Source organism: Cryptomeria japonica, chromosome 9 (assembly GCF_030272615.1).
Source record: "Cryptomeria japonica chromosome 9, Sugi_1.0, whole genome shotgun sequence".
Classification (NCBI taxonomy): domain Eukaryota; kingdom Viridiplantae; phylum Streptophyta; class Pinopsida; order Cupressales; family Cupressaceae; genus Cryptomeria; species Cryptomeria japonica.
In genome coordinates, this window is record NC_081413.1 from 648,555,374 (window position 1) to 648,579,819 (window position 24,446).

At 35.2% G+C, this 24,446-nt stretch overlaps 1 protein-coding gene across 1 annotated transcript; it reads left to right on the plus strand.

The window, feature by feature from the left end:
* Positions 1-17,602: 17,602 nt before the first annotated feature.
* LOC131066740 (xyloglucan endotransglucosylase protein 2) lies at positions 17,603-20,110 on the plus strand. Its single transcript, XM_058001575.2, has 5 exons — positions 17,603-17,719; positions 18,640-18,854; positions 18,970-19,070; positions 19,179-19,372; positions 19,497-20,110. The coding sequence occupies exons 2-5, from the start codon at positions 18,674-18,676 to the stop codon at positions 19,894-19,896; spliced, it is 876 nt and encodes a 291-aa protein (XP_057857558.2). The 5' UTR covers positions 17,603-17,719; positions 18,640-18,673; the 3' UTR covers positions 19,897-20,110.
* The last annotated feature ends 4,336 nt before the right edge of the window (positions 20,111-24,446 follow it).

The window sequence follows — 24,446 nt, forward strand, 5'->3', positions numbered from 1 at the left end:
ATAAACATGATGGTAGTCCTTTTAATATACAGTGGCTTGCATAATTGAGGCAACGTCGGTGGTAGACAACCCATCTTGCATGGTCTGCTGTTAAAATTACTCTGAAAAATCAAAGATTTCTTTTCTTATGATAGCTTAACCACACATTATTTGTTTTATATAGAGAGCCAAAGATTTGCTTACTTTCTATACCATTATTTCTATCAAAAATCACTTAAAAGTTGGGTAACGTGCAACGTGCTTATTTATTAAATGGGCCCCAAATTTAGCAATAAATATTATCAAAATACAGGGAAGCCATTGAAGTGGACAGGTTACATGATTATCATCATTCACCACTTCCCATCTATCCAATTTGGTTTTAAATAAATGTGTTCTGACATAGTATTAGTATCTCAATGGAGTGTATTATTATTGCATTAATATTTTTTCAGTTATAATTAGTTTATATCTTTTTAAACAGTCACAAGAGTTTTTAAGTTTTGGATTTTTCTAAGATACTTTTTATTGACAAATGTTTTCAGAAACCTATCTTAATTGTTTTTAGAATTTTACACTTTTAAAAATAATAAAATTATGAAATGATATTCAATATTATATATTGAAAAATTAAATTGCAGATAAAAATCTAGAAATAAAATTGTTTGATATGTGTTTCTCTTGTGGATAAACATCACACATTAAGAAATAGCTAATAATATGCATTGAAAATCTCATTTTATATTTCGGGAGTAAAAATTATTTTAGTAAAGATTAAACAACAATGTGCATTGGATTTATGTTGAGAGGTTTCTTAGATATTCTTGAGTGAATTCTTATTAATATTTAATTTGTCATAGTATTGATGGTGTAGATAAGACATTAGATATGCAATGCTTTGTGGATGCATATTGGATATGCGACTAGGATAGTCAAAGGTTCATTAATGGCCATGTTTTCTCTATTTGGAGGTCTAGAAGTTGGATATATAAGAAGCCGCCCACGGTTAATTTTTCCACCATCAAAATAGAGTCTATGACAACTACACATTTCTCTAAGGAGGCAATATGGCTACAAAGATCTTGTGTATGTATTAGTTTTGATTGTAGAATGGTTAGAATTGATTGTAAAAATTTGAGTGCTATTTTTTAGCCAAAAAATCTCATGTATCATGCTCATACTAAGCGTGGTGAATTTTAAAAACACTTTGTGCACGATGGTAGAGAATGGTAAGGTCTTGTTAATATTTGGTACTATATATAATGTTGCAAATTCCCTCACAAAACTAATGAAAATGGAGAAGTTCTCTTGGTATTGGAAGGCCAAGGAAGTATGAGATTGTTATAATGGTAAATGATATTTAATTACGATCTTAAAATTATTGTTTTATGCATCTCCAACACTCTTGGAATAGATACCTAGAGACCCATGTTGTTGAAATATATTATTATTTGTCAATGGGCCCTTGGTCTACTATTACTACAAACTTATTATGTTTCCTATTCATGATTTATTGGGAGTTACTTTTGTTATTTTTAAAATATTCTCTTCATTTTAGGTATGAGAGGTTTTATTTGTATCATGGCTTGATGGTACGTTATTTTGGGAAACTATTTGTAGTATTCCTCTCCTATTTCTCTATAAATTATAGGGATGAGATAGTAGTTTTATTATGTGTTATTTCACAAGTACATAGGGTCCACCAAAAAACTATCAAATTGAAGGGAGTTAGAGTGTTGTATATGCATTATATTCTTCAAGGTTAATACATTACTGGACCACTCTTTGATGGTGGAATTTTTTCTCAAAAGTGGTTCTCTACATGCATTTTGGTATTATGTATTGCAACTTCATATTTTTCTAATTTTAAGCACTTAGATAATTATTTATGTTTAATCCATTATTACATATATAAAACTTAGATTTACATACTTAAAGTTTTTATTGTAAGCTTTCTTTACAAATTTAATAATAATGTAAACCTCTTATAAAAAATAACAGAAAAACCTAACTCAAACCTACACTAGTTCCATTTAATGCAGTTAAGATCATACTTAAGGCCTAACTAAGAGTTATCCAAAATTGAAACCAATCTCACTTCCTCACCTAAAACTTATTAAAATTTAATATAAAAAACAAATCAATTGTGTAAATTATGTTAATAAAAATATCTATTGTCAGTTCTAGGTATAGCATTTGAATTATTAATAGATTACAAAGACATCACTCAATGTATCTCTAAAGTTATCTTCTAATCTATCTTTCTTGATTTATCTAGTTTATATTGGTATGTCCTTAAACAATATCAATCTTCTATTATATAGGAGATGGTGACATGACCCACACTTATAGAAAAAGTTGATAAGGATCATTAGACCCAAAATTTAATGCTTTCCCCTAATGAATTGTATTATGAATTTGCACACATGCTCATTTTTAATGTGGATTACTATCCCAATGAATTAAAGGTCTCAAAAAAAAATGTGGTTCCTTATACAACCTTTTTTTTTAGGACCTATGGTCATATTATTATAAATTTCAAATACTTTCTATATTGATTAGAGGAAATACCTTTACACAATAAATATTTGTTATATAATTCAATTAGCTTTTTTGGGTGAAAAACATAAATGTAGTTATAGATAATACATGCAAATCAAATGAAGGTTTTATATAATTAAAATGATAAATGATTTTAATATCAATTGATAATAATCAAATGCAATGGTTTGTGGTGTTCTTGATGATGATTTTTTTTTTTGTAGTTAATAGTTAATGAAGTATCGAACCTTGGAAACATGAGTGAGGTGACATGTGATGCCTCCAACTTGACTTATTTTTTTGTACTACTAGAAAATCAACAAATATACTTGAAAATTTAAAATCATTAAAAGAAAATATTTTAGTTTGAAGGATGATTGTTCTTACATCCTAGATGCTCCTACATCACCTATAGCAAAAAAATTCTAGAATGCAATACATCTTTTATATTTGAAAAAGAATAAAATGATTTAAAAATTTTGAACTTTTTTTATCATTATATTTATCAATAATTTAAACATTGTATAAGAAATTAATAATAATTACTTATTAAAATTATCATTAGATATATCATAAAAATTTTAAATCTTAAGATTATTCCTAAAATATGTTTTGTTTTACCTATTAAATTTAAGTTTAAAAATTCTATCAATAATAAGGGTGAAGTACTCGGGAGTGGGTGGGTGATGTGTGCATGAGATGATGGAATTTGAAAAAAAAAAAAAATCCATTTTGACTCCCCCATATAGGGGAAAGGACCCAGTAGTTGAGCATGTACCAATTGTTGTGAGGGTTGTTGATACCTTTTGTTCCAAAAATTGAAAAAATAAAACCTATTGTTTGAAACAAAAAATACCAATAGTTGTTAGGAAATGTACCAATAGTTGTTAAGAAATGTACTAATATTGTAAAAAGTAACCAATCAGGTGATGCCATGTCAGCTGCACAACTATTGGGGTCTCTTTTGCACGCCTATTGGTCTCACTTTTTTTTGGGGCTGTTTTGGACACCTTGGCAAAAAGCATGTTGATGTGGCATCATATTTGATGATGTGGCCCTGAAACCTTAGTTATAAGCAGGGGACTTGCCAAGTAAGCTGTTGTAAAAAAATCAGAGTGATTTGAAATTTCCAAGTAAGATTTTGAGAAGTGCGAAGTTAGAGTGCACAACTACTGGGTCCTTTCCCCTACTCTAAAGAAATTCATGGAAATGATTAGGCAAAGATGTTAAGCCAAGTTCAATTTGGATAAGCTTTAATGGTCCCTTTTGTTGAGGGATCAAAGGTAGTGTGATCAAGTTATTGATACAATTGAGGATGCTTATACAAGTTACCATGAACCAAGAAATGGAAAGTTCATATGAGAGCGTAATCAAAATTAGAGCGTTTCTTCAAAATCTAATAGAAGATTAACTTGCCTAAAGTTGAAGAATAGGAAAATCACATGGTGCCTCTCTATGACGAGTATCTTCTTTTAATTTGATAATTTAATAATTTTAAAGTTTTAAATAGATGCAACATGTACATGCAGTGTTAGATGGTGTCATAAAGGATTTAGTCCAATGGTACATGTAGGTTTTTCTATGTAATAGGTAGAATTTTTTTTTATCTAGATAGTTCCACCATTGGTTAATGTGACCAAATAAATCCATATTGATCATTAATAGAATTCCATATTGATCATTAATAGAATTATATATCATTAGGTGGTCTACCTAGTTCTTCCTTTGGTTCCAATTGTGAAGCTACAAATGGGGTGCCACATCATGTTCATAAGACTTTTTTAGTAAAATTATAAGATATTTTATCTTATAATAATATAACCCATTAAATCTTCCATGATGAACTTCATTTGCTAGATTGTCAAATGTTAAGCCGTTTTCTAGCACTGCTCTATTATAATGTTTTTCAACAATCAAAACTTGATATTTGTAGCCTTATAATAACATCTTGAAGCAATTTCATGGTACTAATCAATAAAAAAGAAATAATGAATACAACATCACATTTACATATGTCTAATACTTCTCCTAGAAGAATCACCTATTTATCTGTAGCGTCATAAATTGTACGCACTTGCTAGGGTGGTACAATTTCACACCTAGTTTAGCACCCGCCTTGGCGCATTTTGCATTTTGCATTGCATTTCCCCTTTAGCACTTAATTAATTAAATTAATTAGGTCTAAGGTTCTATTTTATCATCTCCCATATCATAAAGTTGGGCCCTTTTTCATTAAAATGTGCCCCTTTCATTTTATTCTTCCAATACATCATTTAAACTAATACCCTAATTAGGTCCTATTTTGAACCTGGGGGCTTGATTTCAGGGGCCAAAACATCTCGAAATCACCTGTAACTTTGGGATTCTCTCTAAAATCATCATATCCGATGGCCCTGAAAATTTGGTGAAAAGTTATCGGGACCATGGCGCCCGGAGTGCACACGGTCCCGGACATTTTTCCCGAAATTTTAGGAGTGCAATCCAATCATAAAATAAAGCTTAACCCTAAGAAATTGGCGGGAGATTCAATCTCTAGGTCGGCCAAAAGTTGAAATTAAGACCTAGGGTTTCATATATAAGAGCTCTCTTTCTTCATTTGAAAGGATCCGAATTTTTTTGGTTTAAGGGACCTTCTATGCAGCGAAAGAGTAGATCTTTGAAGACTTCAACAACATTCAACATCCATCCATCAAGCATTCATCAATTTCATTCATCCATTTAGGGCTTTGAAGACATTGAAGAGCAATAGGGGATCACCGATTGAAGATTGGCTTGTACCCCTCCCTTGGGGTTGGGTATGATTTCATGTTGTTTTCATGTCTTTGCATAAGCCTCATTATATCATTTGTATTCATGCTTTAGATCACTTTGCATCTTGATTTGGAGCATTTACATTATCATTTACAAGCAATTAGGGTTTACTTTCTAGGTTGCTCTAGTTTGCTTATTTGCATTTTAGGATCTTGCACACACACAAGGTCTGCACACACACAACTATTACTATACAACTTGGCTATTCGTGGAGGTGGAAATCACCAAAGTGGGGGTTTGACTAAGGCAAAACCCTATATAGCCACCCACAACCCTTTTCAGATATAAGTGCAGGTTTCCGAATTCGAAGGACGCCGCAAGTTGCAGATCCGACGAAAGCAGACTGAGACGGGACAACACACCAAATTGTAGAGCAGAAACCTAGGACAGGGGCATGGGGCGCCTTGGTCCTGACAGGACAGGGGCGCTGGGCGCCCTGGTCCCTCAGACAATAGCAGTTTTCAGCACTTTTCGACAACTTTCAGGTTGCCAAAAGGAGCAGTTCCAGGTGCAGAATCAGGTCAGTGGCACATGCGCCCCCGTCCCAAACATTTCCACTTAGATTTTAACCCCAGGTACACATCTGCATTCTCCTCTTATTCTTGTGTTTACAGCTTTTCATCACTTAATCTCAATCTTGCAATCTTGTTACTAGTTCATACTTACACTTTAGGGTTAATAGTTGAACTTGCATCATTCTATCTATCATTTGCAACAAAGGAATAGAAATCCTAATAGGTAGCCTATGGCTCTCTCTTCCACAAAAAGAAGTAGCCAATTGTGTGATACCTCTAGGCTCTTTCGTATTCCACAAGTGTGTGATTGAAAGTGAGATTAGGGCATGTTTGCTTGGTGTCACTTTTTCCCCCACACATTTTTGGTGAACCCGACGTGAATTCCAATCTTCTCTAATTCTGATTTATGTTTTCAAATTTGAGTGTTTATGCTATTTCAAATTCAAATTTGTATTTACAAGTTTTAATTTCTTGCAAGATTCAAAAATTTAGAGGAAATTTTTGCTAAAACCCTAATTTTTCAATTCAAAGTTGAACTTGTGGATAGCTTAATTGGGATCAATAATTTCAAATCTGATTTAGGAACTCATTTGAATCATAAATTTCATTTTCTAAATCTACATTCTAAGTGCTTGCATTGGTTAAAATTAAACATTTCCTTCTATTTTGCATGTGTTATCATTTGAAAGAGGAAAATTGTTGTCATGATGCGTTCATTTCATAGATATGATAATGGGTTAGCTTCCCTAGTTTCAATTTTTCCTTCTCCTAAAGAACCTCCCCCCATCTATAACAACATTTTAGTGCCTAAAAGAGTTGCTTCCAATCCCTTTGAGACTCTCCCATGCTCTAAGGATGAAGACTTTAAGAGTGATCTTGACAATTCTCCTAAAATGTGCCCTTCCTATTTAGCTATCCTAGAGGAAGAGAATGATATCATAAACACCTTTCTTAATGTTACTTCACCTTCCCTACATGATGCCTCTCTAAGTGAAAAGGTATTGATGGACATTGACTTATTTTCTCCTAAAGTTGGTCCTTCCAATGGGGGCATGTTAGTGCAACAAGAGGTTATGAACACTTCTTTCAAAGATCTGCTTCCTAAGCATGAATCTTTGGAGAAATATGTTCATGTTCCTCCTAAAAAACACTCCCTTCATGAGGATCCTTTTGTGCAAGAAGATGACATTATCCCTACATTTCCTAGTGATGGCATTTCCTTTTCCAACAAAATTCCCACTAGAGATGATGAATTAATGATAAATGCTTACCCTTCTCCTAAAGTTGGTCTTACCCATAAGCATCCCTTAGAGAAAGAAGATGAAATAATAAGCAATTTCCTTAATTCTCTCTCCCCTAAAGATCATATTGAACATATTTTGAGGAAAGAGGATGAGTTTAACACATCTATTGATGCTCTCCCTCCTAAGGATGAGGAATTAATAAACAATGCTATCTCCTCTCCCAAAATTGACAATACTTCAAACATTCCTTTTAAACACTTCACTATTTGGGATGAACCATTAGAAGGTGGTGTAGCTTATTCTCTACCCCATGAGAAAACCCTAGCCAAAGGGGATGAAATCAAGATTGAAAACTCCCTTGATAGTTTCTCACCTTCCTTGAATCTCAATTATTCTCCCTCTAAAAATAAAGCATCTCCCTCTCCTCAACTTGGTTCTACTCATAAGGAAACCCTAGTTCAAAGCAAGATGGTTAACATCTCTTTCAAAGATCTCCCTCTCAAAAGTGAGACTTTAGAGAGTAATGTTGATCCTTCTCCTAGAGAGTTTATTCCCCGTGTAGATCCTTTGATGATAGAGGATGATATGACTTTTCCTAGTATTACTCTTCCTACTAGAACATCAATGCCTATCCCTTGTCTCTCTCCTAAAATTGATTTAATCCATGATAAGATTTTAGTGCAAGAGAAGACTATCAATAATTCTTCCAACACTTTTGTTCATTCCTCTAAACCATCCTCAATCAATTTGATACATGTGAATGAAACACCTAACAAACCTCTCTTCACTGTCCAAGGTGCTTGTCCTTCTCAAAATTCTCAACCTTTAAATAAGCCTATCTTAGTGGTCCAAGGTGGTTATGCTAATGATTCTTTTTTCACTCCTAAGAAACCTATTATTACTGTGCAAGGAGGTTATTCTACTAAGAGCCCTTATGAGTATGCTAAGCAACTGACTAGAGAGAGTTATAATGCGGTTGCTCATACCTATAACACAAGAAACAATAGGCAACCTAATCCTCCTCCAGTTATCCCAACTTCACTTCCTCCTTCCCAACCTATTCTTCCTCAAGCTCCTCGTATTTCACAAGTTCTTGGTAAGGAATATGATCTCATAGAACAACTTAAAGCTACCCCTGCTAAGATATCCCTTTGGGATTTGATCCAAACTTCTTCCGCTCATCATGGAATGTTACAAGATGCCTTGAAAGATTTGAATGTTCCTCCACCTAATACATCTAGTAATATAGTGTCTTTGGTTAACTCTGTGATGAATCCTAAAGCTCAAATTGTGTTTACTCAAGATGAGTCGCCTACTAGTGAAATTCAACATCAATATGATCCCTTGATGATTGTGGTTATCATAAATGACACTGCTATAAGATGAACACTGGTAGATAATGGTTCTGGCCTTAATGTGTGTAGCATTAATCTATTGCATAAGATGAATGTGGATACATCCCTTATTGAGCTTGACTCTCGTCCCATTCGAGGCTTTGATAATGTGGCTAAGTCTTCATTAGGTATTATCACCTTACCCATCACAGTGGGACCTGTTACTTTGCCTACTCCTATCCATGTTATGTCGAGAAATCTAACATACAACTTGTTATTAGGGAGACCTTGGATTCACAGTATGCAAGCTGTCCCCTCTACATTGCATAGACAAGTTAAATTTATTTATAATAATAAGACATATACCTTGATAGGTGATACTAATTTTCAAGCTTGTTTGCAAACATCTACTTCCAAAGGGAGTTCTTCTAAGCCTTCCTCTTCTTGTGATGACTCGTTAAACAAGATACCTATGGATGAATCATCACCCTCTGATAATCAAAATTCTTTGGATGAGTCTGAAGTTCCTGAAGAAGATTCTTCTCAACTTGAATCTACACATAAAAAGGCTTTTGATCCTGAGAAGGTTCTTGCAGAAGACGATTGGGGATCTCTTGATTTTAATCCCACCTTTGTAGGTGAGTATAGGGTTCCTCCTAGAGAGCTTAAAGTTAAAAAGAAGGAAGAAACTAGAGATCAATCAGTCTTACCTGAACCTATGAGCAATAATTTTGTGGCCTCTTCTCAAACTTCTTCTCCTCACACCTCTAATTCTGAAGAATTTGATTCTTTGTCTTATGAAAAACCACCTTTTCTTTCTGAAATGGCTAATCGTTATGGTCGTGGTTTTCATATTTTGGCTAAGAGTGGCTATAGTGGAAATGGTTGTGGCACAAATGAACAAGGAATTAAAGTTCCTTTAGAACATAACATGCATGAATATTCATTTGGACTTGGATATAATCTTTCTAAGCCCACCAAAGCATCTAAAAAACCATCTCTCAATGTGAATGTTATATTTAGTAGTGATGATGATCTCACTTCAACTAAATCATCTTCTACTTCTATCAACTCTCATTCCCCTCATAAGGAAATCTTGGCGATGAACAAATCTCTTTATGACTCCCCTCAAATTTCTAAATCCACTTATGAATCTTTATCTCCTATTCATCATAAAGTCCTTTCCTCCAGGGATAAGGCTCTAATAAATTACACTCATCTCTCTTCTAAGATTTCTCGTAACTTTCCTTCTTCAATTTTTATCATTTTATACAGGTTTTTGATCTCACTTATGGTTGAGCATTCAACATGTCATATTCAAATACCTCATTTAATCTATCATGTCTTTAAATAACATTAATGGCTATTATGTTGCTCATCATTGTGTGACATTGGTAGCTCATTTACTGGGGGCTCATTGTCATTCATGATGGTACAATTTCAAGTGCAATCATATTTTTGAAGCAACATAATAGCCTAATTTTTCTATGTTATCTCTTGTTCCTATGGGGTAATAGTGTGGAAATATTGATCATCTTTTCTTTAGAATCCTCTTTTCCTAGATATGAGAGAAGATGTGTATTCTCTTTCTTATCCTACCCACTTCTTGTGAGGAGCATTTTACATACACTAATGTCTTGCTTGCATGAACTCATGTGAGTATGTAGTACATTTTGCTTATGTCTAAATCTCTCCCTAGAAGATTGTGTAAGTCCTTCTCATTGTCCTTATCCTTGGGAGGCAATGATCTTTCCTTATTTTTATCTAAGGATCCACTTTTTCCTATTTCGTGGATGGTGTGAACTTTATTACTTGATGTTATTCCTTGTATGCATTTGTTGTTGTTTGTTCAAGGATTCTCTCTTACAAGAGGTGTAAGTCCTTGACTACAACCTCTTTTGCACTTGGTAAAATACATCCATGATGAATTCACTCTCCCAATTGGGTTAAAAAAAGCGTCATCCTTCATTAAGAATCACTTTCACCTCGCAAAAGAAGGAAGTATTGCATTCTTATTCTCTTCTTTGTCTTATTCTAGAAGATGTTATATTTATCTAAGATAATTCCTCTCGGGGATAGGTGTCTTTTGTACAAATATCTCTTCTCCTCTAAGGATCTCCTTTACGCATACTACAAGATATCCCTTTTCAACTATCTTATCCTTGCTTAAAGAGTGCAAAACTCTCTTGCTTGGATCTATAACATTGTTACATTTTTGGGGTATCTTCTTTTGTGATGAAGGTAGGTATCCTTGTTCTATTTTGCTTATGACATAAACATTACACTTTTTGAGCAATGGGTCATTCTCGGAACCAGAGCACAGACTCTTAGAGCGAGATGTCTCCATTTTTCTTTTATGCAAGGTGATTATTCTCGGAACCAGAGCATAGACTCTTAGAGCGAGATGTCATGCTTTTGTACTATACATATACAGGTTGTAGCATACTCGGGCATAGACTCCTATGAGGTTCTTCTAACCTCCCTTACACACACATGCACAAGGTTGAGTGGAACTAGCGGCATAAGGCTAGACTTTCTCACTCTCTTCCCTTACATGGATCACCTAGACAGACTCTAGGGGCTAGTTTTCCATGTCCGTTTTCCCGTGGATCACCTAGACAAGATCTAGGGGCAAGAAGTCCATGTTTTCTCTCTCACTATTCTTCTCATGGATCACCAATGTGTGTATTCATGCTTTTTTCCTTTCTTTTCTTCTCTTTGCATTTTGTTTCCATTTACATCCTTCATCTTGTGTTAGAGAAATCTCAAACCCTCACACTCTTTGTTGTGTTGGAATTGAGATTTAGTCCTCTTTCTTACCAAATGATTCTCCATTAATTTTTGATCTCACATCAAATCTTCTTGTGAGCATTTGTCACCAATATTCTTTAACAATTCGAAGTGGTAAACATGATACCCTGTTCAACTCACTAAAATTAGCAAGCCGAAACAGGGGGGGCATATAGCTACCCTCAAATTTTCATCACCTTCCTTAGTAAGCATTAGGTGATTTTGTGATCTAACATGTGGTTTTGTAGGTTGTGGTTCTTAATTGAGTACTGAAGATGCCGCTGGGGGCTTCATCCGACAACTTATGGATATATCCTTTTTCAAATAATGTTTACTTTTATGTACTTTAGCTTGCATATGCACGTAGTGTTCATATGACCGCTAAAGTGGGGGCTAAATGTAGCATCGTAAATTGTATGCACTTGCTAGGGTGGTACAATTTCACACCTAGTTTAGCACCCGCCTTGGCGCATTTTGCATTTTGCATTGCATTTCCCCTTTAGCACTTAATTAATTAAATTAATTAGGTCTAAGGTTCTATTTTATCATCTCCCATATCATAAAGTTGGGCCCTTTTTCATTAAAATGTGCCCCTTTCATTTTATTCTTCCAATACATCATTTAATCTAATACCCTAATTAGGTCCTATTTTGAACCTGGGGGCTTGATTTCAGGGGCCAAAACATCTCGAAATCACCTGTAACTTTGGGATTCTCTCTAAAATCATCATATCCGATGGCCCTGAAAATTTGGTGAAAAGTTATCGGGACCATGGCGCCCGGAGTGCACACGGTCCCGGACATTTTTCCCGAAAATTTAGGAGTGCAATCCAATCATAAAATAAAGCTTAACCCCAAGAAATTGGCGGGAGATTCAATCTCTAGGTCGGCCAAAAGTTGAAATTAAGACCTAGGGTTTCATATATAAGAGCTCTCTTTCTTCATTTGAAAGGATAAAATGCCTCCATAGTACGTGTTACTCTTTAGGGTATTTATCAGGCTAAATGCCTCCATAGTACGTGGTACTCTTTAGAGTTATTATCAGGCTGTCATCCACATAGCCTCCATATAACGTCTTACTCTTTAGAGTTATTATCAGGCTGTCCTCCACATAGCCGGACTCTCTCTACTTCAAGGCAAGGTCCAACAACAAGTCATGGTCCTGCTGTTCCAACAAGTCATGGTGATCTTGGGTTGGTCGTCGTCTCAGGAATGAAATGACTATACTTGTATGCGATCCACTCATGCAGCTACAATACTGAGATATTTATTTATCAACAATGAGCGCATAAGGCAACGGGTGCGGAAAATAGTACGTCACACCTTTAAAAAGGGCTTCAACACCCCTATGACTTGACCTTTTACAAAAGGGATTAAGCTGCCCCTCTGACTTGACTGGAATTGGCTCTCTATAAAATCATCCTTGATAACTAGGCAAGGTTCCAGGCTCAACCTCCCCGGAAATAAGGTCCCAATAGCCGGTACCCCTCTATCTGGTCATGACCATCATCTCATGCCCATGCCAATAGAGGGCTAAACAAATCCCAGGGTATGGCAACAGGAGGGATCTATAATAGTGGGATCCTGAGAACTGCACTTCGATTGGATAATGGGCCAGTTGAAGTGCATTCATTCATACAGTTTGGCTAATAAGGGAGGGTACGTAGTCCGGGATCGGATATATGGCTAAGGGGAGGGTTGCTTTTTCTTGCACCACTCCTTACCTGTTGATGATCCTCCTGGTGACCATTTTATCCTGGTGACCATTTTTGCCAAAATTCCTTTTTAGCCTGCTGATAAATATCCCCAGGCTAAAAAGGGGCCCTTTTCGATTATATTCTACTCCAGACAGGTAGGGAGGGTACGTTGTTTGGCTAAGGGATGGTACGTCCCTTTCTCACCAAAAAGGTTGAAACGAGCCAATGGAGTTTTATGGGGGGGGCTGTGTCGCCTTTAGTAACTAAATCGGTTTAGGCGCGCTTCGCCTCCATTCTACTATACCATACTATCAAGATGAATAGTCCAAGATGACGTAACCTAGATTTAATTAAGATGGAGGGATTACTCTACTCTACTCCCACCTCGGGGTTGAATAGCGGTGGAACTCCCGGGAATATCGATTTCTATTTCTTTGTCAGGCGTCCATTCCGGTTCGTCAAGTAAGGCAAAAAGCCCTGGTCGATCCCGGTTTTCCCATCGAACCCCCGGCCGGGCCTCTACTGCTTCTCGGGTTGCCGCCCCTCTAAGACGACGGACAACCTGTTCTCGCACTTCAGCTGGATCAGCACCGTTGAGCGCTTCCCATCGTTCTTGGAGAATCCTCAACATCCCATCATATGCTCCTGTGGGTACTTCCGATGGCATTGGTTCTGGGGGAAGAGTACCATATAATGCCTCCCGGATAGCCTCTACGTAAGCAGCGATGGCTGCCCGTCGCTCGCGCTCATCCTCCGCATATGTTCTTAATACTTGTATGCGATCGCTGTGTTCGAGAGGGGGTGCAGGCTGTTGGTTGGTAATGGCCTGCTCTGGCTGTTGGTTGCCAATGGCCGGCTCTGCCTGGTGGTTGCCAATGGCCCGCTGCTCAGGCTAGTTGGTGCCAATTGCAGGTGCATCGTTTTCCTCCTTGTCTTCCCCAAAAGAATCATCAGTTGGTCCCTCTGAATCAAATAAATGTAATAAAATATATCCTATCGCGATGAGAAGGCTGGTAACCCAGTTGCAGGCCTGTTCAATCAGTTGGTATAGGAAGGAGGACTTTATAGTGGAGAACAGCGAGGGTTCTGGCGAGTTCGTGAGGCCTTCACCCCCTGTGGGGGTGGAAGGCGGGCTGACATCTCCTATTATAAAGGGCCACCCCGAGCCGATAGAGAATTCCACTATAAGTCCAAGCACGATCCCGACAAACATGACTATACCTAGAAACTTAACTATCCTGATAAAAGCCTCCCGATTATGCTCTAGCCCTAATTTGGTAACCATTTTAAAATTCCTTCTCTCGATTCTTCCGTTCTCCGATTCTCATATGATTCAACGACTATAGTGCCGTTGTAGGTGGTAGAGGTCAACGCGAAGCTACTAGCGAAGCTACTATCAAATACGACTAGTCCGGGAAGAGGCTAAAAGTTCAGGCAATGTCAAATCCAGTCAAGCCATAGCGGGTAGCTAGGCCTTGTACAAGGTGCGACGTACTGGAACCGCCGTCCTGAATACCTCAGCTAGGATGCCGACAGTGGCCTCCAGGGAAAATACCAATAAACCCAGAGGATGCCGACAGTGCCCTCAAGCAATGAGGAGTCCTCGAGATGATAACCGAAGAGTTCATCGTGAGGACAGCCTGATAAATACCCTAAAGAGTAACACGTACTATGGAGGCATTTTCCAAATTTTTTTGGTTTAAGGGACCTTCTATGCAGCGAAAGAGTAGATCTTTGAAGACTTCAACAACATTCAACATCCATCCATCAAGCATTCATCAATTTCATTCATCCATTTAGGGCTTTGAAGACATTGAAGAGCAATAGGGGATCACCGACTGAAGATTGGCTTGTACCCCTCCCTTGGGGTTGGGTATGATTTCATGTTGTTTTCATGTCTTTGCATAAGCCTCATTATATCATTTGTATTCATGCTTTAGATCACTTTGCATCTTGATTTGGAGCATTTACATTATCATTTACAAGCAATTAGGGTTTACTTTCTAGGTTGCTCTAGTTTGCTTACTTGCATTTTAGGATCTTGCACACACACAAGGTCTGCACACACACAACTTTTACTATACAACTTGGCTATTCGTGGAGGTGGAAATCACCAAAGCGGGGGTTTGACTAAGGCAAAACCCTATATAGCCACCTACAACCCTTTTCAGATATAAGTGTAGGTTTCCGAATTCGAAGGACGCCGCAAGTTGCAGATCCGACGGAAGCAGACTGAGACGGGACAACACACCAAATTGTAGAGCAGAAACCTAGGACAGGGGCGTGGGGCGCCTTGGTCCTGACAGGACAGGGGCGCCGGGCGCCTTGGTCCCTCAGACAACAGCAGTTTTCAGCACTTTTCGACAGCTTTCAGGTTGCCAAAAGGAGCAGTTTCAGGTGCAGAATCAGGTCAGTGGCGCATGCACCCCCGTCCCAAACATTTCCACTCAGATTTTAACCCCAGGTACACATCTGCATTCTCCTCTTATTCTTGTGTTTACAGCTTTTCATCACTTAATCTCAATCTTGCAATCTTGTTACTAGTTCATACTTACACTTTAGGGTTAATAGTTGAACTTGCATCATTCTATCTATCATTTGCAACAAAGGAATAGAAATCCTAATAGGTAGCCCGTGGCTCTCTCTTCCACAAAAAGAAGTAGCCAATTGTGTGATACCTCTAGGCTCTTTCGTATTCCACAAGTGTGTGATTGAAAGTGAGATAAGGGCATGTTTTCTTGGTGTCACTTTTTCCCCCACACATTATCATTTTTCTTCCCAATGAAACCTTATTACCAAAAGGGGCATTGAAGTTGTTGAAATCATAGGATGAACGTGTCTCTTTTAAAAAGACAGACAAAAAGAAATATGTTTAACTAGTTAATTTTTTACACATAAAAAACACCCTTTACTTCTTCTAAGCATAAATAGTAGAGAATTTCTAATCAAATCTTTTTTATTTGATTAACTATTGTTGTTTTCTATTTAAAAACCTGCTTTCTATAATTATTTCTATTATTTCTTCTAAAAAAAATTTGGATGTTTACAAGGGCTTTTCCAAATAAATTTTCTAGGAGATATTTTGTGATATTTTCTTGAGAGTTGAAAATGAATGGTTTTGATATTCAGAGGAGGAGGATCTTGTTTATCTTTTTTTAAATACATGAGTTTTTTTAATTGAAAGAATATAGATGAAATGAAAAAATCCATAGATCATATGCTACCTTTCATATTCCTACAATTCTTACATTAACAAAGAAACTACAAGCAAAATAATATAATCTAGAAACAAGACTTAAATAGTCTAAATATAAATTATTATACTAAATGAGTTAGTTATATACATCTAGAGTTAGGTATGCTATAGATGTAAATCAAACTTGGAATTGGTGATATGAGAAATTAGGTACAAACCATTGACATAAAAATACATAATGATTGTGTTTGGCTTTTACCCACCTTTTACCACTGTCATAAGAAAACTTAGATTTCGAACCCCATTAAATAAATTTAAAAAGCATAGACTTGCATTAAAGGATGGATTTAAGTTGACATAATACCTACAAAAATAATATTCAACCAAAGAATGTAACCAATGATTGATAGTGTGAAAGATAGAATAGAAGTCACCTCACCTAATGAAGGATGCATATTGAAGTTCATGGGTGCTAGAGATTTCCAAGATAATTTTCTTATAGATATTAGAATAATAAAGGATTTTCTTTACTATTTTAATCATTTAAACTTCCAAAGTCTAAATAAAAATTCTCGATATAAATTGTTAGCTATCTTTTAATGCACAATATGTGTTCACATGAAATACATGCATCAAATAAAATGATTTCTTCTCCACATATAACATTAATATAATTTCATAAATAGAAAAAATATTTAAAAAATAAATAAAATTCAAAAAAAATCATAAATGAAAACATATATGTATAAAAAGTTTATACAAAATCAAAACTTTCCCAAAAAATAATCTTGTAATGAAAATTGAAAAATGATACACTCAATGGAGATACTAAAACAAAATTAGATAGATGGGAAGTGGGGGATGATGATAATCATGTAACCTTTCTACTTCAATGTCTTATTGCTCCCTTGGATGATCTTTCTTTTTGCTAAATTTGGGGCCCAAATTATAAATGAGCACGTTGCACTTTATAAGTGACTTTTTGATAAAAATAGGGGACTTGAAATAAACAAAATGTAAAATGCTTGGCTCTCTATATAAAGCAAAGAATGAATGGTTCTGATATCATAATAAGGTAATAAAACTTTTGTTTGGAAGCATAAAATGAGTAATTTTAACAGCAGACCATACAAGATGGGTTGTCTATCACCGACGTAATGGTAGGTGCTCTCTCAATTATTCAACTCACTGTTTGCCATTTGGACTATCATCATGTTTTTAACTTGCAAAACAGTAGATAATAGGAATTTATCCATCAAAGACAAATGGGTATTCCAGTGCCATTTTCTTTTCTTTTCCAAAGAAAGCATTTGACACACATTACAAAAGGTGAAGGGAAGGTCAGCATCAGAAAAACTTATTCTTGCCCAGTGAGTCCAACATTGAGAGAGATGGTCTTTTAGAATTTAGCTGTATTTTGCAGGACTGAAAAGACCATTCAAAAAATGCATGAGCTGGTGCTGATTTGCCCATGTCACCAACCTTTCCTTTTTAACGTTTTGTTCCTCATCACCCACTATAAAATGGCCTTTCACTCCTCATGGATTCCCAAGTCATTCCTTATTTTAGTCTTATTTCCTTATTTCAAAGTCTTTTTCTTCACTTTCTCCAAGGTATATGAATTTCCTGAGTTCCTATCTACTCGGTCTTAATCTTCATTGCTCTGACCCTTTTTCTTTTGTGGTTTTCATCAATTGTTGTCACAAGTGTGCAGTTAGCCTGCCTTAGTAGATATGACTTTTTTTCATGTTAGGATATGTTCAGAATGAGAACAGTGTTGCCATTAATGAATAATATTCATAAAATTTAGTGAAGTTGCCAGTGCAAGATTTTTTTTTTTCATTTTTAGTAGCATGAAGACTTTAGAGAGAGAGCTGGTGGCATTGATGTCTGTGATTTGGTACATATGAACAAAACACTAAGTTGATCAAATTTGTCTACTAAATTCAGTATTTTTGTTTGTTTAAGGTCTGATAATTTGATGGGCTTGGGAGAAAGAATGTTTTGGTGTTGAAATTTTAATGTGCTTAAGAGAGGTTGATAATAGATCATGTGATGCCTGAAGAAAATAAGGCTGAAATGTCTGAAAGATTAAGGATCTCATATGTAGCCCTCTGAGCTTCCCTGACTCAAAACCGATAGGAAACCATTCTAAAGCCACTGTAGATTATCAAAAAGAGTTGCTCAGCAAGTAGGATGTTATATTCAGTCTCTCTTAACATCAGAAATGATTATAGATGGCAGGGACAAGTAGTTTATTATATCAGATAATTGAATAATCCAGCAAAGTACATTATGCCTTCAATGTTTTGTTTCATTAACATTGTTAGAGCACTTATAAATGCATCGATGATTCTACATGTTAAGAGCAATATATACCTGTTTATCTCTCTTATATAGCTGCTGTGTGGTATGCACTACAGAAGAATGTCATTTTATATGGAAGCTTTAGAAAAATAAGTGAAAGAAATCAAATCAGTTATTCACTTGTTGGTTTTACATTCACTCTACTATTGAGATTTTTGTTTTATAGGTTCATTTGATAGAGTGAGGAGGATCTGGTGAAGATGCTGCTCAAAATGTGGCTACTTCTCTTAGCGGTGGTGGTGCCTGCTGCCATGGCTGCCGCACCACATAGACCCATAGATGTGCCATTTCAAACTAACTATGTCCCTACCTGGGCTACTGATCATATAAAGTACATTAATGGAGGAAGGGAAGTCACACTTTCTCTGGACAAATGGACAGGTAATACCCTCTGATACTGCCAGGCCCATCACCATTTGAAGATTTATGATAAAAATGGTGTTTGCATTCAGATACCCAATTCTTGTATAATGTCTTTTCTTTTGAGGTGGTACAGGCACTGGGTTCCAATCCAAGGGCACATACTTGTTTGGGCACTTCAGTATGCAGATAAAGATGGTTCCTGGTGACTCTGCAGGCACTGTCACTGCTTTCTATGTAACTACTACTAATCATTCAACAACCATGTTCTACTCTTCTCAATTCTTTCTTCTGCTCCACAACATGTATAACATGACAATTTACTTGTGTTCTTGTGAATTTCAGCTGTCATCACAGAACTCAGAGCATGATGAGATAGACTTTGAGTTCTTAGGAAACAGATCTGGGCAGCCATACATTCTCCAAACCAATGTGTTCAGTGGAGGCAAAGGAGACAGAGAACAGCGCATATACCTCTGGTTTGACCCCACCGCAGAGTACCATTCCTACTCTGTTCTCTGGAACATGCATCAAATTGTGTAAGTTTATGTTCCTTGATTGATCAAAATTCCACCTTTACCAATTCATAGCAATTGACCTTGTGTTGTACTCTTCAAACGTGGCTCATATTCAATTCTCTAAAACATAAGCATTTGCATTCAGGTTCTTTGTAGATGATGTTCCCATTAGAGTGTTCAAGAACAGCCATGATTTGGGAGTAAGATATCCATTCAATCAACCTATGAAGATCTATTCAAGCCTGTGGAATGCAGATGACTGGGCCACAAGAGGGGGGCTTGAGAAGACAGACTGGAGCAAAGCACCATTTGTTGCAGCATACAAGGGATTCCATGTTGATGGGTGTGAGGCATCTGCACCAAATTCACAGTGCCCCACACTGGGGAGGAGATGGTGGGATCAGAAGGAATTTGATGATTTGGATGGATTGCAGTGGAGAAGGCTGAGATGGGTGAGAGACAAGTATACAATCTACAACTATTGCAGTGACAGAGTTAGATATACAGTCATGTCTCCTGAGTGTTCCAGAGACCGTGACATCTAGTACTGCTTTCGTTTGCTCTTGGAAGCTTATATAGCTGAATGGATTAGAGGGATGACGATATCATCCAAGCTACAATAAACATTTATATGTCTAATGGATTATAGGTTTTATAGGGTTTCAAGGCCGCAATAAACATTTATGTCTTATGGATTATAGGTATTATGCATGCTACAATAAACATTTATATGTCTAATGGATTATCTTTATATGTCTATTGTATTTTTCTAATCTATGCTTTATATGTATATTGTATTTTTCTAATATGTGGTTGTTTTAAGTTGGTCTCGTCTTCATGCTTAAGGAGATTATTATTTAAATAGTCAACTATTTTTCTGAAGCTCAATTTTGTTAAATTTTTGGTTTATTGATAAATAGTTTTGAATGTTAGGACATTGTTTCATTCTAAATTTTATTTGTTGTTATTTATTTAAAATTTCGATTTCTAGATTCATATTTAAATTTTTCACTTTAAACAACATGTTATAAGTGATAGTTTATCTGAAACCACAATAAGAGATGAGTCCTTCTAAGAAGTTAGTATAATTTTAGATAAGTCACTTAAGTAAGTCAAGCTTAGAGTGTGTTGTTTGAGATAGATAAAATAAAAAAATATAAATAAAACAAGTAAATTATGTTGTGGTTAATATTTATTATTAATTTGTGATGTTGGTGAAATAGGTTTTTTTGATTTGGTTAAAAGATTATATTGCTACATTTGAATTTAAACATTTGTGGTGAGTTTATCTTTGATTTTATTTGTTTGTGGAACAATCAAAATATTTTGAATTAAATATGTTAATGAGTAAGAGTAACACAAAAGAGTTAATAGTAATGAATTTTAATGGGTGAATGATATGTTTTGAATAAAGAAAAACATGTTTATAGATCAAGGTGTGTCATTACAATAAAAATACAACTCTAGTGTCATTGCTTTATTTGGTGTTTTAAAATATTAGGATAAAATTTTCACTTGTAAGCTCCTATGTTTCATGTATGAAAATGGCCCCCATCTTTGAAGCATGTGTGAAAGAAAAGCTAAAGCTAATAAATGATTTCTTTTACCATAGAATTATCAATAACCTAATTGAAATATTATTGTTGAATAATAGTTATAAAATTTAATTACTTGTTGAAAGATATCCTTGATCATTTTAGTAATAACTATCAAAGATGTGATATTCAACAATAATATAAGTTTTTACAAAAAAATGTGCAATTTGAAACTTGAAATAATAATACAAAAGCAATTTATATGCAAAGGCCACATGCCAAAACTATTGACAATGCAATAAAAATAATTGAGCTAATATGATGTCACAAAAAAAGGGAAGAATTATTTTAAAGTGCATAGTGATTCTAGAGTAATGATATTTTTATTATTGAGAGGATTTGGAAGTTTAGCCAAGCAACTTAGAGCTTATCACTTTTCAAGGTAAGCCCCCTATAGCTTCTTAAGTGATGAGCAATGGATCCTCATTTACACAACAAGAAAATCAAGAGTTGAATCCAAAGTGCCAATCAAGTTTGGGTGAGCTAACCCTAGAGTAATGAATAAGTCATTTGGGGGTGCTAGATAAGTGAAATGGCTAATGGATATAATGTCATTTTATACATAAGTTTACACACAAATTTGGAAGTTTTAGCACACAATGGCTAGTTGGAAAGTGTTTGGCTTGGACCCACAATTAAGTTTAAATTTAAAACTTTTGTGATTAGCTCTATAGATGTGAAAGTGAACTAGAAAAAGAAGCATGTAATGTGAAAAGGGATAAATATCTCAAGATTAATTATAAACTATTTTTTGATGGTCAACTATAGAATTAGGTTTAAAAAAAATGTTAAATCAAGCAAAATTGTAGGCTAGACTAGATGTTTAAGGCACTCCTATTAATTAGTGCAAAATAAATAATAAAGATAGAATGCACTTTTCACCATTTCACTAGTAACAATTAAACATTTTATGTGTTTTTAAAGTTTAAATAAAAAAATCACCATTCACTAACAATTGACTACTTTTTGACCTTTTAAATTCATTAGATTGATATAAATGAAACAATAAGTAGTTTAGGTGAATTGGACCTTTTCGTCTCATTTGGAATTCAAGCTCACGCAAGAGAATTTGTTCTTGTTCATCGATATTTTTAATAGATATCTCTCAAAACAAACTACTATAAGAAAGTTGTAACATCTTGTTGTAATTGTTGCCATGTTTGTGGCATACAATTATGAGGAGGAATCAATTCTTATTATTGTTGATACCAATTAAAAAGTGAAACATATGCACTTTGAGAAATCCATCCTTAATATCTTGATACCTATTGAAAAGTGATATATATACACTTGGAGAAATCCATCCTTAATATCTCATATCCGCTTGCATTTTCTTAATGTTATTAATAATTTGTAGACTAACTTCATTGCTTCAAACAAGTGAAAGTTCAAAAATTTGACATATTTTATTTGCCAACTCAAATCAACATAGGTGAATTTAAGCATTTCCAACTAAAAGTCAAATTTGGTCAACCATATGTTCTAGCTAGATATGAGCTGCAATAGATATCCACTAAATACTTAGATATGAAATGCAATTTTTCCAACTAAAATTATCCACTAAATACATATGTACAAGCACTTTTATACTAATTTACCAAAGAAATAAAATTATTCAGAAAACTTGAAATTTTCACAATTCCTACTCATTTAAATAACACTTTCTTAAATATAAAAAATTCTTTTTGTAGACTTATAAGTGTAGCCTTAAAAAAACATAAATTTTTAAAGTAGTTTAAGTATTATTTGCATTTTTATTTCATTTATATTAAAAGTGGGTCCTAAACACCAAAAAAGATTAATTATCTTGTTAAAAAGTATTAAGTTTATTTCAAGCATTTAAATAAAATATGATGCACTAAAAAAGTGATTCAATGTCAATATGACATATTGTTTTCTATTTTGGATAAATAGTTTAAAAAAAAAATACATCCCTTTTCAAGATATTAAGGATGGATTTCTCAAAGTGAAACATATGCACTTTTTTTCTGAAATCAGGTGAACTTGAACTTGGAGGCAAAATTTGAAAGTCATCCACTCAAGATATGAAGATAATAAAACAACAAATATTGTAGTACTCTGAATCTAGTTTCCAAACTACTAAAATTTTTCAAAATTGGATAAGACTAAGGGGGTCAAATCCTTCGCGCACGAAAAACCGGCCCTGATTTTTTTTCTGGAAAAACATAACATAGTGTCTGACGTGCACATCAAAAAAGTCATAGTTAGATTTAGTATTTTGACAAATCCTTTGGTAGAAAGATAATCGAGAGTGAGAACTAGAAGATGTGTATTTTTTGTAATTTTTTGTTGAATATTTTTATTTAATGATTTTTCCAATCGATCACATCCTGAAAATTAGGTACCTGTTCGTGCGCAAAGCATAAGTTGCACTAAACAAATCGAAAATACAATTTTATTTTTTTCATATTGTAAAGAATCAAGTGCACTACAATAATATATAAAGTTTTTCAAATTTGGATACATATATCAAAAGTTATTCAAAAAATGGTGCACCTATGTCTGTGAGAAATATGGAGACACTGGTAAAAGAATTTCAATAATAATATGTTATTGTTGTTCAAATTGAAGAAAAAAAAATATATGGTTAGAAATCTCAAAAGATGGTCGAAAATATGGTGGCAATTTAGAAATACCCACTTGATGAAGTGTAAACCTGATGATGACAAAGTTGATAAAATAAAACACGTCAAAAATGAGAGAAATGGAGGGAAATCAAACTTCCAAACCGTAGCTTTGTCATCCAAGCCTATTTCCAAGCCTAAACAGTCAAAAGCGCGTACGGGGTACTTATGGTTTAAAAAGTGCATACGGGATGTAAGCAGCGCGTATGTGCTCTTTTTACTATAAACAGCGCATACGTGCTCTTTCTACTATAAACAATGTGTACATGCTATTGTATAATATGATATTGTATATATAATATGTGTATATACATTTAATATATAATATATATATACACATGTAAGTGTATTATCTCCCCCTCTCAAATGCATACAAGGTCTCTCTCTCTCTCTCTCTCTCTCTCTCTCTCTCTCTCTCTCTCTCTCTCTCTCTCTCTCTCTCTCCATACCCCATCCCTCCCTCTCTCCCCTTCTCCCTTCCTCCATACCCCATCCCTCCCTCTCTCCCCTTCTCCCTTCCTCCATACCCCATCCCTCTCTCTCGCTCTCTCCCTTTCTCCCTTCCTCCATACCCCATCCCTCTTTCTCTTCTTCTCTCCCTCCCTCCCTCCATACCCCACTGCAACTGTGTCTGCACTTCTATAGAAGTAAGTGAATTTATTTCTTGTCTGCAACTTCCTCTTTGATTTTTATGATGTATGCTCTCCTAAGAAAATTGACTGATGGATTTGTGTGTGTGTATTGAATAGGAGGAATAGGGTTGTAAATTGAACCACGGGTGTATTACCATGACAAACAAAGAAACCTGCAGCAATATTCTTCTCGAATGTGTTTTTAATGAGCAGAGCAGATGTG